At 30.5% G+C, this 19,826-nt stretch overlaps 2 protein-coding genes across 3 annotated transcripts; one reads left to right on the forward strand and one right to left on the reverse strand.

Moving 5' to 3' along the window:
- Positions 1-812: 812 nt before the first annotated feature.
- Positions 813-4,746, reverse strand: LOC132737463 (uncharacterized). Of its 2 annotated transcripts, none has more exons than XM_060724753.1 (5): positions 4,653-4,746; positions 3,528-3,713; positions 2,296-2,420; positions 1,907-2,033; positions 813-1,214 (listed from the first exon to the last, which is right to left on the reverse strand). In XM_060724753.1, exons 2-5 carry the CDS (start codon positions 3,682-3,684, stop codon positions 1,075-1,077), a joined length of 549 nt encoding a protein of 182 aa, XP_060580736.1. In that variant the 5' UTR covers positions 3,685-3,713; positions 4,653-4,746; the 3' UTR covers positions 813-1,074. The 2 variants fall into 2 exon arrangements, with proteins under 2 accessions (XP_060580736.1, XP_060580735.1); XM_060724752.1 differs by having other exon boundaries at positions 4,567-4,691.
- A 1,467-nt stretch (positions 4,747-6,213) lies between these two features.
- LOC132737467 (uncharacterized) lies at positions 6,214-19,756 on the forward strand. The gene is made up of 10 exons (XM_060724758.1): positions 6,214-6,393; positions 11,538-11,732; positions 12,576-12,688; positions 12,838-12,967; positions 13,420-13,539; positions 13,773-13,967; positions 15,115-15,237; positions 16,528-16,551; positions 16,951-17,041; positions 17,457-19,756. The coding sequence occupies exons 1-10, from the start codon at positions 6,339-6,341 to the stop codon at positions 18,052-18,054; spliced, it is 1,644 nt and encodes a 547-aa protein (XP_060580741.1). The 5' UTR covers positions 6,214-6,338; the 3' UTR covers positions 18,055-19,756.
- Positions 19,757-19,826: the final 70 nt, after the last annotated feature.

Raw genomic sequence — 19,826 nt, forward strand, 5'->3', positions numbered from 1 at the left:
AACATTTCTTATTTTGAAGAGTTGCAAAACTATCAAAGCCGATGTATTGTGTTTAATAAAGCACATAGTAAAACGTCATAATTTAACAGTAATGAGCAACATTTTCAATTAAGAATTGCTTATTTAAAATTCTAGAGCAAACTATGTTAAAACTTTAGGCTATCAACGCCATTTCATGTAAACTATTTAGACTTATCAATTTTGACTGAAACTTATTTGCATAAGCCTAAAATACGTACAAACTGAACTTGTTAATCTTTTTTTGTTTATTTAATTATTTAACTTATTTTTATTTTTGTATTTTTTGTGAATTTTGGAATTAAATTTCAACGAGTTGGCCCTGCAAACAGTAATCTCGCAAATTATACCACAAACAAACAAAAGTTCTGTTGTTATATATTTGTTTTTTTTTTTTCAAATACATAACTGAAGAATACAATTAAATTAAATAATTCTAAATAATTGCGAAATACGAGCAAACATAAGATTACGGATCTATAGTGCAAGAAATTCCAGACTGTAAATTTACAGCTTATACAATTTGCACAAAATAAGGAATGTACTTAAGCAAAATGCTTGTCTCTAGGAAATATTCCACAGTGTCACTAAACATATCATTTAACCTCTTTTACACTTATACAAATCATGGATGTTGACATTGTTATGTTGTTGCTCGATGACTGCATTTTCAGGAATAACTACCAAATAAAGATTTGAGTTAACCAAATTTTACGTTACGGTACATGTAAAAACACACTAATATTGTTTTGTTTCAGACTGCCTTGCAATTTTTGAGTTCTGATTTCTCGTAAAAGAACCATCATGTTATTGACTTTATCCCGTTGTTTTACTATCGTTCTAAAAAATGCATAGTTTGTCGATGAACGTTATTTATACATAATTAAAAAGATCTAGGTCTGATAATAAATTTTATTACTGGTGACTGATTTTTTTCTTGGCTACTCAGACTACCACTGGCCGTACATCATATTCGGAAAGTTTTAAGTAAACATGTATGTTACTCAACATAAATTGTGATACCTAATACTCATTAAATTTAGAATTATAAAATGTCTATTTAACGAAATACGTAAAACTGTTACCTTTTAAACATAACGATAGATAACTATGATGGCAGTCGCTCCACCAGAGTCTATAATTACTTTCAAAAATTAAGCACTCTTCATTGTCCTTATTTCTTCCTACATTCATTTCTGAAATTCAAACAAACCTCAGAAAAAATGTAGTAGACGTTTGATATAATAATATCCAAATATTATTCAAAAAATTACAAAGATCGACATAAGACATTCAGCAGGACAGTGGAATTTACCCAATTTCCTGCTGGCAAGTCATTTTGCAGGACATTAATATTTTACCGAATGATCTGCTAGTAGGACATTCGGCAGAAGTGGATGATTGTTTGCACTGACAGTACCGACGATCAACAGGCTCAATCAAAACGAGCCTTTTGTTGTTTTGGACTTCCTTTAGGGATTTTTATTTTCTCTATTTAACAGAATATCCTGCTTACTTTTGAATGTTCATAATCATTAATACAACTTATAGTCATATTATGACTATACGTTACAACACTCAAAATAAAAAGAAATACTAAGGTGAAATGTTATACCAAAGAGCACATTCCTAACAAATAAGCAGTCACATAATATACATACATGTAATGCAGAACATAAAAACTTTTGATGTTTGTTAGTTTGTTTCATTTCACGCCCTTTTTCCAACAGTATATCAGTCATATAGCGGGTAGTTTCCCAACCATCGTTCCTGGAGAGTTACACCAGTACTAGACTACCTTATTCCGCGCTAAATTAACACAACATCTCCCGGGAAAAAAAACAAAAACAAAGTTTTGATGCTTAACTTAAATGAATATTTAGCTTACCTGTCTTCAGCCTTTCGTAAATTGACATATATTCACTGCCTCCGCCAGCTACCCAAGTTCCATTTGGTGAAATATCACATTCGGGCAAACTTATGTTCTCAATTGGTTTTTCTTTCATACAAAAGCACTATAACAAGAAAAGTGTAGAAAGAAGTTTCATTTTTACCCGCAGGCATTGCAAAATACTATTATACATATCTATACTATTGTTGTATATATATACGACGATGAATTGACCATGACAAAACATTCCTTAATGTTTATTATAATGAAAATCAACTTAATGTTCGCAAAACATAATGCACATTGCCATAACAATAGAATATCAAAACAAAGCGATTGGGAGTATTGAAAATACGGTATTTGCTTCTGTAATTTTGAAAGCTTACCTTATCCTTGTTCAATCCAATATATTGATGGTAATACTTATTGCACATCGAATAGCAAAGACCAGGTGAATTTCTAGATTCCGGTAACAATATTGTGGGTTTTGCATTGTTTATAAAGCCACATCCTGAAATTTGTATCAACAAGTTGTTATACTTCATTACTGTATTAATTACCGTCACAGATTTATCATTCCGTATATGTGATTAAAAAAGACAACTCAATAATTTGCTCCTAATGATACTTAAAAATTGTATATAAGATTATTACACACATGTCAATTCTTAACGTACTCCTACTAATATTTTTAATATTTTTATATTTTATCCTTACATATGCTTCAGCTTCAGCTTCATTACTCGCTCCTTTTGATATTTTTAAAAATCGTGTTTTCAATGTTGATACATATGTCAACTTTTTCACTTGCTCCTATATATACATTACAAAGTCTTGTATTAAATGTTCACCCAAATGTATAAACATTTTTTGGTGAAAATGTTAATTTAAAGTGACATTATGCTTATATTTTCAAAGTCAAGCTGAGCTGAATAGACTTTATATTTCAAAAGATTGACTGTCAAAATGGTGTTTGACCAGCAGTTGATATTGGAAAATGTTAAGGATAAAATTATAAATCTGGCTTAAATATAAAAAGACTGCCCCACTCTTTTTATAAACTTAGCGTTATAGGTAAATTATAATGGATATTTAGGAGAAATTTCGTTTGGATCTGTGCATTATTTATTATTTATTTGAGCTTGATTATTAAATTAAAAGGAATTATTGCAAAATGAAAACTTACTTTGACCTTCACCAGTTCACTCACTTTATACCCTTGGATGGGCATAATGTCACTTTAACGGAAAACATTTAATTCATTAACATAAAAGTTTAAACGCAATAAAGTATGTTTCGTTAGAATTATATATCGAGTATAACTGGCGTAAACCAATACCCCCTTTAAACACCTAATTATGAAAATACATTCTGCATCAAAATAGTAGTATGACAGTAGTTTGTCACGTTTTCCCCTTCCTTCTGAAAAAATAAAAGCTAATTACCTTAAAAGTTGATCATCATTCATTTATACAAACAAAATTTATATCAAGTTTATCTTGTCATATATTTATACAAAATGTTATTGTAGTTCAATTGTGTCAATTCAGTTGATTTAAATAATTCTAAATCAGATTGCTTTAGTGCGGAATTTTTGCAAAACATAATTTGTACTCACCAATGTACGCAAATGCCGTCCCCTTTTTAAAATATCCAACCCACACTTCCTCGTTATCATTTAGGTCTGTTGATATATTTACGATAAATGTTGAACTATTCACTAGTATGTTGGGTGTTGCAAAGTTACCTCTTCCCTTTGCATCAAACCATGTCATGCTTTCATTTGAGAGAATGTCAGCTGAGACTATAATAAACAAATTTAAAGATTAAATCTTAACATCCTCTGTACTAAAATATGTTGCCGCATGACTTTTGTTTCAGTGTCTTTATTATGCGTTCCAAAGATATGATGGACAGGCAGCGTAACCGACGGAGCTATGCTAAAAGCTAGCTTGACCTATCTCTCCGGTAAGATATAAAAATGCACATGTATTATATCCTATAATTTTGACAGTATGTGCATAACATTTTTCGCAATGTCCATATGAGTTTGTATTAAATTACATTATTTCTTATTCTAACACGACCCGCATTTATCCCTATTAACCAAAAGTGTGTAGTATTTTGCAATAAAATCAGTGTTTGTCGTTCTATATTTAGACATGTGACGTAATTATTATACGTGTGACGTAACCACTAAAATTTGACGCGCTGAAAATAAGTACGGAAACAAATCAGGCGCTGTTTAGTTTTATATCAGGTACGGCAGCATTTATTTGTTGGTGTCGTGTTAGAATCGAAATAACTTATCCAAATCGATGATTTCATCGCTTGATAAAATCACTGTCGTTCTGATCCGCATCATTATATCACCCGGGCTACGCCCTCGTGATATGATTCATCGCATCCGAACTCCAAACAGTGATTATATTGAGTAGTAAAATCACTGTTTGGGATTTATTATTTCTTAATATAAATTTTATGTTTCAGTATCAATTTCTAATTTTAGTGTTTTATTCATTTCCTCGACAATATATTGTAATAACGTATTATGCACGTTTAGATAAACGCATTAAAAGGTGTCAACGCTCACGATGATTGATGTTGTTTAATGTTGTCGTAAATTAAAAATGTAATATCAAAAGAAGATACATTACCAGCCCAAGCAGCACTCCATAGAATAATCCAACATAAACATGATTTGCGTGACATTTCAAATCTTTATAACAATGCTTAAACTTACATCGTTAGTTGATTTCTTCCTGATTGGAATGAATCAAGTACGTTATAAACTGAAGTTTAAAAGAAATATGTGCATAGCCAAAGTTACACAAAACTGTATTGATTTAAAATACTGTAGTGTATTTGAAAAGGTTATGAGTGGCTATAAAAAGGTTGTACATTATGCGGGTGAAAGGAAGAACTTGTCGCCTATATTTAATCATGCATTTTTAAAATATCATACACTTCAAAGAGATAATGTGGTTATAAGAATTTTGCAATTAAAGTACCAAATACATTTACATTGTAATTACTGGGCAGCAAGATGACAATGTTATATTAATATCACAATGGTATTATAAGAGTGATATAGATGTTAATATTAAACACGAAATAAGTTTGTTTATCTATAGTCGCTGTATTTAACTACCTTAAAAGAAGAAGGACGACTGCGCGAGCAAGCGCCACCTCAAACAAAAATGAGTTGACAGACAACCAATGAAAATGTTAATAATAATAATAATTGCGGTATTACAACAAGACAACAGGCAATATACAGAAAAATAACAAAAACAAAAACTCAACTTATTGTCGTCCTAGTAAATGTGTGTGTGACAAGAAAATGTAAGATTACAAAGTGAGGGAAATGAACCCTCTTTTACCTTTTTTTAGTTGTTGTAACTTAACACTTTCAACAAGGACAAGAATTTGGTTTATGAAAAATAATTAATTCCGCCGTCATACTTCCAAAGGAACAGATCGGAGCCACACAACGACAATGACCCAACCTAATTCGGTAAATATGACAATTAAAAAAGCGTGGTTATAGTCGGAAATGCCGTCATTTTATATTGTTGTGTGAGGCAAGCTGATTTTCCTTCCTGCAATTCTTTTGAAAATGTAAGAGATGTTTAGATAGAAGACAGTTTATCTGTGTACATTATTGTTCATTCAAATTGTTTAGTCCTTTTATATGTTAATAAGTTTTAAAGATATATTATGCTCATCCTAAAATGAAAAAATGAAATATTTTAATAACAGACATTTATTGAAGTCTATTAAATTCGTACTAAAGATGTCTAATTTGAATTTAAGAAAAGAATGTATGATATTGATGTTGCGTTACCTATTACAGGTTAAGTTAAGTTGAAACTGCCACTCTTTTTTAATGACACTATATATATACATATTGTGAAGACCTAAGTATTGTGTGTAGATTTTAAAACGTAAAATAATTTCTATGTGTGAAATCAAAAAAGTTTATTTCATATTAACAAAAATATTTTTTTATCAATTAACAGGATTTTCTTATATCAAATTTGAGCATAGTATATCTTATATACAGAAATAAAACATATTTTTAATAAAGTAAACGCACTAATAAGAGAATTGCGTCTATATCAAATTACAGAATGTTATTTTACCAACAATTTATTTTATTTATTTTTCCTTGTCTAGGATGAGGTCGACACCAAGATTATATCAGAAATACGGAATTTATTTTCCCTATCAGTTTTCTAAATAATAAGAAAGAGGTTTATGATGCATAGTAAAGTAATTTCATGTTAGTAAATACGTATTGTATTTGACAATCACTCCACATAAAGGATTATTTGTTCAGATTTTATTTTAGTTTTAAACTTTATAAATTCCTTGTAAATTAGACATGGTAAAGGTAGTTAGTTGGTAAACTACAAACCTACAGAAAATGTCGGATTTTACAGGTGTATTTTATATCTTCTTGTGGATATCTTACACTACAGGTAAATTATTTTTTTATTTCATCTGTAAATAAGATAAGACGTTATATCATCTTTATAAGCAGGGCCTGTATTTTAATGTTTTCTTCCAAGGCAGTAGGAACCGTAAAATATATTTGTTATTTATCTGGTTGCACATGTAAATATGTATTAGACTCCACATAACTTAAATAACTTAGATATAGGTTTAACAAAGACAAAAATAAGTTTAAAAGGCTTAATTATTCACGTCGCATATGTTCGCAAAGTATGTTACTAAGTAAAATAAATTTAATTTAAACAATTAATTATCATTAAAATTTAAAAAATTAATTATCATTACAAGAAAAACATTAGAAAATTCGCGTTTAGACGATATCTATCACCGTATGTCACAACTGTGCACTTTTCTCTGTTTTTGTTACCAAGACACACAATCATCCGTGTCAGAATTTGCGAAACTACTTTTACAGTACAGAACTACTGCGCATTCACTTTACTAACTTGACTGCTTATGCAGTGTAATATTTACGGCGTTTTATTACGTTTCGCTCGTGGATAGAACTCTAAGCTAGCAACATCATTTGTTGAACTTGTGGTTTTAATATCAACGTCTTCTTATTATTCAATTTAATTATAATTTATACCGCTGTATAACACATGAGATTGTGCAAGTCTATAAAAACTAAGGTAAAGGCTAACTGTACGCTGGTTAATATTACAAAAAACGCAAAATAATGACCAACATGTTTAGTTTAAACATATTTTATTGCATCAGATACATGTCAAATATTACACAACTGATGAGTATAATTATAATATTGCAACGAAAAGCAAATGGGTTGGGCAACAAGTTCTAGCAACATAACATTAAGCCCTCCCAGATGCCGCCAACATATGCGTGCATAAATGTTATTATTCTATCTCTTAAAACATAAGCAAAAAAAAGGAATATATCCATATCTATCCATTACAAGTAAAAATGTAAAGATCACCCCCACGTTTCAACAAATAGTGTATTAATACATTCCCTGCCTTTTTACTGTTATCGTAATATACCTTCGTTCAAACCTAACCACTGTTGTGACGTGTGACATGTTGAGTAAATTATCTTTTCTATTTATATCGACTACTATAACAGTCCGGTTAATCGGCCACTAAGAAGACCACCAAAATTAATACAAAAATACGAAACCGCAACTGAATCAGACAAATTGTGTTTTAAGGTAAGCTCGAAAATATGGTGTTTTTTTACGAATATTTATACAAATTATAGCAATGAGAAAATCTCTCTGACATTTGACATTCGTTAGGACTTTAGGCCTTATAAGGTGTAAAGAAGACCCTCAAATTAGTACTAAAACGAACGCAACGGTATCAGACAAATGATGCTTTAACGGTTAGCCTAAAATTATGCTGTTTTTATACAAATTATTACACACTTTATATACAGAAAGAACAAATGTACAAACAAACGACCATTCCACGCGGAAGTCTCCCGGACATATTACTAAGGTTAAGGCTTTGGTCCTAATATTGTGCAAAAAAAATCTCTCCAAAGTAGTACAAAATAGAATTCGTCACGGGATGAGAGAAGTGATGCTTTACGATTGGCTCATGCTGTAGATCTATATAGTTATTGTGTATTTAAAATACTCATTTATTCAGTAATTTTTGATAACTTATGAAATAGATCTTTATTATAATATTGTATTTAAAAGGCACGTTTATTCAGTATGTTTGTAATAACGTATGCTGAAGACCTATAAAATAGTAGTGTATTTAAAAGACTCATTTTGTTTTCAATTAAATAACTTATGATGTAGATAATTGTGTATTTGAAGGACTCATTTTTCTTTCAATATATTTTAATTACTTATGATAAAGGTTGGTAAAATATATATGTGATCTTTATGATTATCATTGTTTCCTTGTGTATGAAATGTTCATTTTTATAGACGTGTTGCAGCATGAAAAGCTAATATAGTTTTGTTTCATGTTTATAATGCTGTTCTAGTGCAATGTTTTAACAAATGCTTCACAAATAATTACTGCATTCTGTCTGCAAACAATTATTTATCAAAACTATTTTTTTATGTTTCCGCTTCTTCAAGTCCTAGTAAATGTTATAATGTTTACTATTTACAAATACGCATAAGCATCGATTACTTTTAAGTATAGACTATTGTGTTGTGATAAGGAATTTAAAGTTTTAAAAAAATGTTTAACGTAAACAAAGTTGCGTGTGTCCTTGGTTACATTTCTAAAGTCATCTATATCTAGCTATCCTAAAATTTATTTGTAATTGACATGCTCACACAATAAGAAAACAATAATTTATTAAAGTTGTTATAGTTCATATATAAAGTTCAACCCTTAACACATGTATATTTCCAGTTGTTAACTTGAAAGAAATAACTATTTAATATTCATAACTATGATAGACGATTACCAAAAAAAGAGGATTTACAAGATTCCTGTTTGTTGGTGAATTTTGCCATTTTTTGTTATAGAATTCAAGGGACGTGTTATGCTTCATATAAGTAGTAAATCACACAATGAGCAGCATCTGTCACTTTCACATTTACCATCCCTAAGATCATCATAATTGAAATCAAAATGGTCGAACAATTGACCATTTCAAGACAAAAAAATGAAAATGACAAATTATAAATGTTGCACGCTGTGTGACAGTAGTAATAAATGCATGCATGATATTATCTACTTTCACTTAACAGAAACCGACATTCAGATATGACAATTGCTATACTTTGAATTGAGAATCCTCATATACGTAACTACATTTAGCGTAGAACGTAAGATAGAATGAATTCTAAAGAGGATCGGAGCAAAACTCGAAGGAATCTTACTAGAAGCAATAAGATCAGACTTTAAATACAAAATAATGCAAAGTCATACGTGTATAATGGTAAACTGTTACAGTAGTTTAATTTTACCACCACGAAATTTTCGCAGTACAAAACATTAACAAATTATCAGTCTGCGTAATTATTATCTATTCTTTGGACCGTAATTATGTATTAAATAACGATTTATAAAGAGTAACAGATTCTCAACTGCAGTTAATTACGTTTTTAAGACTCAAAGGTTAGTTGAGATGGCTTTGTGGGAAAACTGACTTTTTATCCCAAATTCCAAAAGTACTTAACCCAATTTCCAACAGAAATTAGATAAGACTTGTGTAAAATATATTTGATTTAATAATCGCCCTAGTTACTAAACCATTTCACGATCGACTGAAACTTTGTACAATGCAGCATTTCTAATATTCGGTCTTTAATCATCTAATAAGGCCAAGAGAATTGAACCGATTTTTTAACTGATAATTAATTTAGTCAAAGTAAGCCTACTGCAACATACAAAAGGGAAACAACCAAAGTTTAAAATGTTTGTTGAAATATGTGCATATTTTCTGTTTCCTTCTTCTCTTGCAATCATTACTACTCTAATCATAAACTTTGTTCTTCATAACGTGTAAAAAGTTTCTCACAAGGAAAACTCTAATCTTTCATTTTCCCAAGCCAAACATTTTTTACTGTATAAAAGCATGGTGAAATCATTTAATATTTTTCAGAATTTAAAGCAATTAAATAGATGCCCATTAAATTTTGTTTCAATTCATGACCTAGTTTGTGAACGGTTTATTTCAAATTCATACGATACATAAATTAGTGTATAGATTTATTACATTTTTTACAAAGAACCATTCAACCGCCAATAAAGTCAACGGCTGTTTACTGATTTTTTTTATCTGAAGCTTCTTAACGTAATTTATAACTTTCTTCTTCAGCTCAATAAAATATAAACGTAAAGGAAGTTACATAAAAGTAAAGTTAAATGTTCAAAATGGTGCACACTTCTGGTGTATACATGTATTTGATTATTTTATGGATTTCATTATCTAAAGGTAAATAAATCTTATAATTAATCTTACCGGTCTTTTTTAGTGTTTCTTTTTTTTCCCAAAATGTATAAGATGAATCACTGTCGACTTAAATAAGACACTGATTCAGGTTTAAGTTGTGAAAGTGCACTGTATATTTTACAGAAATTCAGCAAGCGTCTTTCAGAAGAAATGTATGTGTTACTCATTGTTGTATTGCAAAATTGACCGTACAAAATGATTAATATATTCTATATACCTGTATTAGACTTGAAACTTATGACTACTTAAGCCTTTAGCTTGCGGGTGGCAATTGCTTTTACCCATGCGACCAGTACATATCATGGTCTGAGCTGTTTGCTATTCAGTCTCTAAATATCTTGGATTTTCTTCAAAATTGATTAAAAGTTTCGCTCAGATTGATGGAAGATGAGTCCATTTAAGATTTGTATCGTGGCAAGTTAAATAAAAATGTATGGGATGTTTCATTACCAATAATATTTGGCTTGTATCATGTGCCGCATTTTGTTAGATAATGGTAACAAATAATTCGATAGCGTATTGTAATGAATATGTGGAATATAAACGTCTGAAATAAATACTAAGATTACGATAGGAATGTACAAAATCGAAAAGAATATATTACATCAATTTACATTAATTTACATAAATTAACATAAATTATTAAGTATCACCCAGAGGTTTAAAAACGTTGTAACTTCAGATGTTCATTATAAAGACTACTAACTATCGTTTTGTTGTGTTGTGTTATATGATATTTTGATTTTATGTTACCGTTTAACGAATGATACTCTTCAACACAAAAAGAATATCGTGTTAAATAGCTACATTAAGTTTACATTTAACGACATGAAACCTTACAAATGGTATATGGTAAATGTTTCTTTTTTCTTTTTTTTTGAAAGTTTTATATAAAAAAGTGAACCGTTTTATGTAAGGAAAAATAATTTCATGAGATAGTTATAGTGTAATATGGACGTTTCTAACTTTGCATTATTGACATGAACATGAACTGATTTAGCAACATCAGTCGTTCTGTCATCGTTTGTAAAATCGTGTATGATAAAATGATGAAGATAGGGTGATAAAATGAATAATGATAGACCTTATCACTGTCTGAACGCTTCGGCGTTAGGAGCTTGCTTTGCAAACAAATTTCAAATTCCATAACCTGACTGTCTAGATGCCTTTTAATCATGATGACAAAAAACACAGAAGTATGAAAATTAACTTCACGTTGTAGGTACTGAATTTATATCTCAAAATGAGACAACATGGAAAGATATAACTACAATTTGCCAGGTTGCATTGCCCGAGATAAATTACAAGGCATTCATGAACGGGAAGGAATTTCTTGTAGACTATTCTGGAAAAATTGAAGAGCAAAATGGTGTATGGGTGGGCTACTATCTATCTGCTGCGCCGTTTGAGTATATTGGTAAATATGAATGCTACTTAATTTCACTGCTTAAGTTGTAGTAGATTGAGGTCGTCAAAATCTATTCAATGGGTATAATGTAAGAATGTTTCGTTTCAAATTATCTGTGTACCAAATATAAAATATACTCTTTTGATTTAATTAAACTGTCGGTTTTACGTTATAGAAATAAAGACACATCTTGGAGATAAAAAGAAAATCAATGTTATTTATGCTGTCGTTTTTAAGTAATGTAAATGAGTAGTTGTGATGTTGGAAGTTTTCACTCACGACATAAACCTACATTTACATTTTCCAGAACCAACAAATCGCTCCTGGGCAGGCTGTCAAGCAGTTTTCCAGTACTAGTTGCCTTCACTTTCGCAAGCGACCGAAATTCTGTATATTACAGAGCAGAGTTACAGTGCGGGTGACCGTGAAAAAGCCTTCATTATCGACCGATTAACGATACAACGATCTATTATTGAACAAACCGGACTGTCTGTAATGAAAATGATCGATGGCGTGATGAAAATGAAGTTTAAAAGATTATAGGGACTTTTGATTTGTTCATACAAGCTACCAAGCTAGCTAACGGAACATTGGTCGTTCTACTCAGTTGCCCGTCTGTGCCTGAAAAAAATGGATGGAGTAGCATCTGAGGTCTACTTCCACGTGTAAAGCTGGAAAATTGCCGTATGGTATTTACAGTATTGAGCGACGTTAAACCCAACCAAACACGGAATACATTTCTATATGCAACAATTAGTACTGAATACTAAACTACATTTTATGTTGATTTCACGGAAGTATTCTTTCAATGTTTTTATTCCAAATTTAACTGATTTATTATATCAATTGCAGGCTGTTCTATTCTTGAAAAGGGGACAGCATTAGCTCAGTTCGATCGAAATACACCAGGACTGTGCTTTTCGGCTTGTCAGAAGAAAGGGGTGATAGGTATTAATGATAAAAAGGTAGGAATTTGTTTTCAAACAGTGATTTCATAATAAGCATTAGTTGTGTTATTAACAAATTGGACGATGAAATGTATATATTTACCAAAGAAGTACTTTTTGTACGGCAAATTCATGTATCACTTGGATCAATTTTGTTAACATTTCAGTGCTTTTGTTTGAACAGTATCAGCGGATTAGACATTTTTGCTACAAAATGTAATACAGAATGTAAAGATCAGTCCAATATTGAATGTGGTGGAGAAGAGCATATGTCGCTATACAAACTCAGTATTACTGGTGAGTCTTTACACCCTCTCAAAAGAAACATTAGCAATATGAAATCGTAATAACTAAATACAAAGGAAATTTTGGAGAAAAACAAATGTTTGAGGATGACAGGTAGTTTTGGGGTTACAAATCAAGACATTCTGATTCTACTATATTTGTTTTTTATATTTATATTCATTTAACTAACATTGACTTTTTCTGTGTTGTCGTTCCTTGTCTATATTTAGCCTAGATATCGCATTTGCCGGCAGATGCATTACCAAGAATATTAATGGCACGTGTGTTTTGAATTACCTCACCAACATAGCAAGATCAAGCAAACGCTTTCCTGTTAGTTGTATATACACGTAATAAACATTTATAACATTAAACAATTATTACATTTACATTTAACATTTACTAAATTCAACTAGCTTTAATTAGGCAAAATGTTGAGTTTTAAAAAGAAATCATATTTGTAGAGTTTGAAGCAAAATATGAAGACGATGTTGGAGTGTGTCTGTCGTATCAGATAAACAGTAACGTACAGAGTTTCTATTGGAATAGTTGCGCAATAACAATTCAGACAATATGTGCATCGAGTAAGATTCAGCAATACTTTTCTAACAGGACAGTATATTCTATCTTTATATATTAAATACTTTTCAACTCATCTTCCTCGAAAAAAAAGTAAAAAACTGATAACAAGAAAAAGGATAAGTGCATATAAACAGTATTATGAAACAAAAAGTCAATAGCCTTCAAAAACGTTCATAAATTAAACATTTCAATTGTGATGTAATATTTACTATATTTTTTTTTCATTTATATTAAGATAACGGATCCGTTCAAGAACTTTCTAGTACTACTAAGACTACATCAACAAAATGGAATTTGGCTATGAACTTATGCTTGCAAAATTCAATGACCCCAACGACAATTACGCAACTAGAACAATTTAAAGGACGTTACAGACTTACACCATCATGGACAGGGATTATTTCAAGTGATGTTATTTATTCAATACACGGTGCGTGGTTCCTTTAGTTTATATATACCATGTTATTTTGTTTGTTTGCCCTGACGATATAAAAACCTGTCGGGATCATATTAAAATGAAAAATGTTTGTTAATGTTAATATTAAGTATAATTTTCTTGTTATGGTTTTTTAGATTTACCTTCGCTATTTATGCATGAAAAGTGTTTACGCATGATTAATTTTAGCCTAGATCAACGATATTCAATCTCGGTAAACTGCAGACGGTTGAACAGTCCATTATTTGTTTACGGAGATAATTGATCATCGTTTATCCATTTGAGGAAAATGTAAATAAAAATGCTTTGCAACAAAGCAAGAAATTTTAAATTGGTCCTGAAGTGTAAAGCTGATGAATGTGAATGTTTTAATATACGACTCGTAAAGTTAATCGTGTCATTCCGCAATAAATCATGCGAATTTTTTAAAGTTCTAAAGGACTCAGCTGCTTTGCAGCCGAATTATTCAGATTGACGTTACCTTCAATTTGTTTGCTCAAGATAGGTTCAGGATAACAAACTTATAGGAGTCAGCTGTTCATTACATTTATACTCTATTTGAATGTATAGGACTTTTTCAAATATTAGAAAATGCTAGGATCTTACTATTATAGATGACAATTCGCCTTTTCATGTTTGCCAAATTTCTAATAGACGTGGCAAAGTAAAGGATTTTTTTGCACAAAATATTGTTTTGAAGAAATCATTTTATTTTCCAATTTGACTTATAAAATTAACAAAGTGACGTGAGCAACAAAAGATTAAAGATTTTCACACTTTTTTTCATCTTATAACATTTGAATATCCATTATCAAGAATCATGAAAAGTACATCTATTCAAACAACAATAATCAGTCCAGTTTGTGGGATTAAACAAGTCAACGAAATATAAAACACTTTACCAGTTTAAAGGATTTATGGCTATAACACTTCAAATTTAAGATATATTGAATGTGATGTTTTTAGCATGCGTTTCAAACGTACATTATATTGTATTTTTGTAAATCATTTTCTCTATATTTGAAACATTTTTGTTTTGTTTAATGCTAGAGAAAAATTGTTTATATTATATAAGTAAAGCCCAAACCCTCTCACACCCTAAAACAAAAATAATTATTTTATTGATGTTCTTTTTCAACAGATGCTGCTGCTACACATAATAATTCCAGAAAACAGTTCGGTTATCTTACGCAGAAAGGAGATACTATCCTGCTACAATTTGATGACAAAGTCTCTTCATCAAGAAAAATTCTATGTAAAAGCGGTAAAATAGTTTTTCTCCTTTAATGTCACTGTTACATTAAAATAATTAAAAAATGTATATACATAATCCTTTGAAGCTCTAACAACAAAGCGTATTTACGGGCAAAGACTGCCATAACCTCTTCTACATGAAATGAAATCATGATTTTTCTTAATTCGTCTTGTAATTGACGACAATTGCACTCTTTCGAATTATTGACAACACTCCTGATAAGTAAAGGGACTCCACTGAGGTCAAAAAGCCTAAAACATATCATTTGAATTTCTTTCGTAAATGAGCCGGGGCACTTTAAATAGAAATATTTGAAGAGAAACTTAAGAAATATACTTTGAAATTAATTGAAAATCGTAGTTTTATGCTCTTCTGAACCCGATTTGAGTGAAAAACGTTAAAACGCTTTTCATTTTGGGTCATTTTTTTACATTTTGAATAATTATTCTGAAAAAAAAAAAACGAAGTGAACGAATGATCTGAAACTTTGCACAAAGATTAGTGGTCTAAACCTACATCAAATGGTACATTTATCAGGAAAAATATTTTCAGTCCCATCATGTCAAAAAACCTCAGTGGAGTCTCTTTAAAACTTTGTTTGGTTAGGATAGACTAGTTTCAGTTTATATGAATTTATTATTTATCCTAAAAGCCATAACCAGTAATAAGCTATGTAAAAGTTTCTTGCTCATGGAAACAACAGCTTGACCATGACAGGGTTTGAACCCACTCCGCCAGCAATCCTTAGAATACTACTTTTAGCCACACCGCGATTTATTGTTATAATATGTATGGTTGAATACTATAAGAATCTTACAGACCCGAATATATTACTCGAAAGTAATTGTTAACCGAGAACTAGATAAACGCGTCCGTGACAACAACCGGTGTTTGATTCTTTTTCTTGCATATTACATATAAATCATATTTTTAAAAGAAATTCTTGATGTAATATTTGAGCTTAGCATATTTCTTATAGAGGCGCATGAATTTCCAACTTCATTCATAGTGGCAAAATGACATCATTTTAACGCTATTTATCCATAAAAGGCGCGAGAGAATGGCGTCTTTTAAATCACGGAACTTCACTCACACGAGGGGAGTAAGGCAGGGATTTTAGCACCACTGTAAACCGTAGATAATCATGTCTGATATATCAAATTCCTTTAAGTAAATGCTGTAAACGAAAAGCTTGTTGGATATGGCAAGGGTTGGAAATTGAGAGAATTAGTTGAAGGTCACATTGTAATTCATGTAAGACGCTGGTCACACTGTTGTTTTCATATTTTGATGTTTCAGGAAAAACTAAAAAAGAATCCAATGGTAAGAGTTTAAGAACGGAAATAAGTATATTCTTTCCATATTTTTTCTCGAAAAGTAAATTACGTTAAATGGATGTGTGAAAGCAAACATAAGAAAAATTTGCTTTTTAGCAAGATTCAGATATTTTTAATAATGATGTGTTAAACGCAAATGAAATATAAAAACAATTTTGAAGGATATATAATACACTTTTGTAAAAGTAACAAGTTGAAAATTCTCTTTATGTTAATGTTTCAGTTGATACGTAACTATTAAGATTTTTTGAAAGAAATAATGTGCAGTTAGTGAACAAGATATACTTTACTAGCCGAGATAATATACAAGTACATTATTTCAGAAATAAGTTCATGCAGTTGTTATCAAGATAAGCATTTGAACATTATGTTTTGTCCTCGATAGGCTCAAATGTCGGAGTAGCTGTTGGCATTTCAGTTGTGATGGTTTTAGTTATAGTAGCGGTGGTCGTAGCAGTTTTTATTTTAAAAAGAAGGTAATGTTTGATTTCAAAATCTGTTTCCTTTTTCAATGAAATTCATATACATAAATTGATGATTTAGAAAAACTACATTTTTTAAAAGTGATTGTGATATTTGTTATTCAACTTTTATTTATTTCAAAAAAACATATGATTCGGAATATAAAACATATTAGTTAGGTATGGATATGGTTAACATATCTACCGAAAAAATAAATATAAGTTGATAGTTTGAACCAATGCTATTCGTGTAACATTGTTAGTGCTGAAAACATTTGTTGTTTAGAAACTCAATGTTTGGTACGAGTGTAAAGACTTTTAACTAAGAACCTCAGTGTCTTTTGCGATATTATGATAGATAAGTCACGAGAGCTAATATATAAAGACAGTAATAAGATATTTAATCCATTTGCATGTGTTTTATTTACAGAGGAAAACTTGAAGGCATATGTTTTAAAATGCCTACAAATACTAAACCAGTACAGCGAACACAACATTTATCAATAGTTCACAAAAACACTTACGAAACGCCTACTGATTCTCCTTATAACGAGATTGATGATGCTACTTTACAAAAGAACAGCGATACAAAAAATGATACCTTTGAAAGTAACGGACATTATGCTCACACTTATTTTGTTTTGGAAGGCCAGGAATCAGATCCTAAAGTAGAAAATGGCATTGCTAATTCTAGACATGAAGATAGTAACAGCGAGTACAACACATTGAGTTCAAATATAAAGCGTGGAAACAATACTAACAATGCATATGACACGACAGAGAACGCAATGAAAAGACTGAAAGATCAACATGATAAAGGCATTGATGATATGAAGGGTAACAATTCTGACGACATTGAGGAAGATGCTTACACTCATATTAGTGATGCAGCTCTGAAGAACAAAAGAACAGATAATTATTACGGTGTACCATCGAGTTGTGCTGAAAACGAGTATGGTGATGTCAGAAAAAGTAATGGAAATGCTCAACAAGGTGACGGAGATCCATATAATCATATTCACGTTTAATATTTACGTAATAAAGAAACGTTATTATCTAATGAATGTGTTGGGTATCTACGTGTTTAATAACAAATATTTATGTTTTCAGATATTTCTTAGTTGACTGATATTCAATGTCATCTTTAATAAAAGATAAAATACTGAGTTGTTTCCAATGACATGGTATAGTATTGATCAACAATCTGTATTTTCAATTTTTATCACTTTGAAAAACAAATAATATAAAGAAAGAAAAGAGGCAAGTTACATGTTTCGCTTCGCTAGATACTGAAATAATAATTGCTTGAAACTAAAACTGAAATTGGTATAATTGGTTTGTTGTCAAAACATGTCGAAGGTTCTGCACCATAGTGTGTTGCTTACATGCAAAATAGCCAATTGTGATTAACCCATTCAAATAAAATGAAACCAATCGGTAATTGCCTTTTATAAACGTTTTCTTCTGAGCTTTGTCTCGAATCTCAGGACTTTTATGACTCATTTATGGATTTGCTTCAATTGGTCAGTTCAGTGACCATTTTATATTAGTTTCAGACCAACAAAATACCTTAGCTGAGAAATTTAGCCTCGGACCCTGATCAGACATAAATCTAAAACCTTCTGAACAGTAAATAAAGATGAGTTTAGTAAACTTGAAAGCAAACAAATTTGAATAAATATGTCGTACAATTATAATCAGGATAATAACATATCAGATCTTATAAAATGAAAAGGCCCACTTTTGACCTATAAATAAGCTACGAAGCTGTAAAAAAAGTGTATACATTGACACTCTGTTATTGCTTGCCATCACGCTCTAGTGCTATTCCTTAAAAAGAACGAGTTATTTAACAATTTCTTTACTTTTACTGGCTGGAGATACATGATATAATGTGGTTGGCTTTTAGGATTAGGAGTGTTATATGTAAGGATGTCATATGTTTTTTATGACTGTTATATTGTTTTTAGGATTGGTATTTAAAGTGACACGCCTCTAGATGAGTAAAATACAAAACATCAGACTAAAGTTTAAATAATTATTATTTGCAAATTATATTAATAATATTTACAACCGATGTAAAACTTAGAATGTATTGAGTAAAATATCTATTAAAGTTACTAGTAGATTAAGGAACAATTCTGCGTACGTTGACAAATTATAAATGTTTTGTGGTTAAAAATATTGTGCCTTAGGCCTGGCACTTACAGTTCGTACACTTGACAACCTATTTACTCTTAAGAGCAGTTTCTAAATTTTTATAAATATTAAAGCATAATATTGAGAAAATGTTACATAGAATAGAGAGAATAACGTAGCGCCCAACCTTCATGTTGATAGTATGCTATATACATTAAACGTTCGGATGTGTGTAGGATCTGCATATATCTGGGCGTTTATCGGAACACTGTAAACTTGTACACTGCTATAACCATTCAAATCTTACAACCAGGAATATCAACACAAACTACACAGAATTTCAACTAAAATAAATACAGTCTGGTTGTCTCAACACTTCACATAAATTTAAAAAAGAAAATATACTTGGTTTTATTTTTAAGTAATTTTGTAGATATGTCCTGTATGTTAGATTTTGTTGTAAACTTATGTATAGTCTCTTATAACTCATCTATGAGTGGCATTTATGTACATGTACAATGTCGTAGGTTTTATTGTGTATTGTTTTAATATTGTACACGATGATGAGACTTTAATAAACTATCTTATCTATCTTATCTTATCTTATCTTACATTAAAGCAGCATGCCTCTAGCTTCGCGCTAAGTATAATAGTGTAAAGG

This window comes from Ruditapes philippinarum, unplaced genomic scaffold, assembly GCF_026571515.1.
Source record: "Ruditapes philippinarum isolate M1 unplaced genomic scaffold, ASM2657151v2 ctg7034_1_1_1_1, whole genome shotgun sequence".
Taxonomy (NCBI): domain Eukaryota; kingdom Metazoa; phylum Mollusca; class Bivalvia; order Venerida; family Veneridae; genus Ruditapes; species Ruditapes philippinarum.

What these genes read in the sequence shown, in the direction of transcription:
- LOC132737463 (XM_060724752.1), bottom strand. Translation starts at nt 4,621, where the DNA reads ATGTCACGCAAATCATGTTTATGTTGGATTATTCTATGGAGTGCTGCT. An exon ending in TTGGATTGAACAAGGATAAG is followed by an intron (nt 2,034 to 2,295) that starts GTAAGCTTTCAA and finishes TTCTTGTTATAG; the next exon opens with TGCTTTTGTATGAAAGAAAA. An exon ending in TTACGAAAGGCTGAAGACAG is followed by an intron (nt 1,215 to 1,906) that starts GTAAGCTAAATA and finishes TTTGAATTTCAG; the next exon opens with AAATGAATGTAGGAAGAAAT.
- LOC132737467 (XM_060724758.1), top strand. Translation starts at nt 6,339, where the DNA reads ATGTCGGATTTTACAGGTGTATTTTATATCTTCTTGTGGATATCTTAC. An exon ending in ATACAAACTCAGTATTACTG is followed by an intron (nt 12,968 to 13,419) that starts GTGAGTCTTTAC and finishes TCATATTTGTAG; the next exon opens with AGTTTGAAGCAAAATATGAA. An exon ending in AAAAATTCTATGTAAAAGCG is followed by an intron (nt 15,238 to 16,527) that starts GTAAAATAGTTT and finishes TTGATGTTTCAG; the next exon opens with GAAAAACTAAAAAAGAATCC.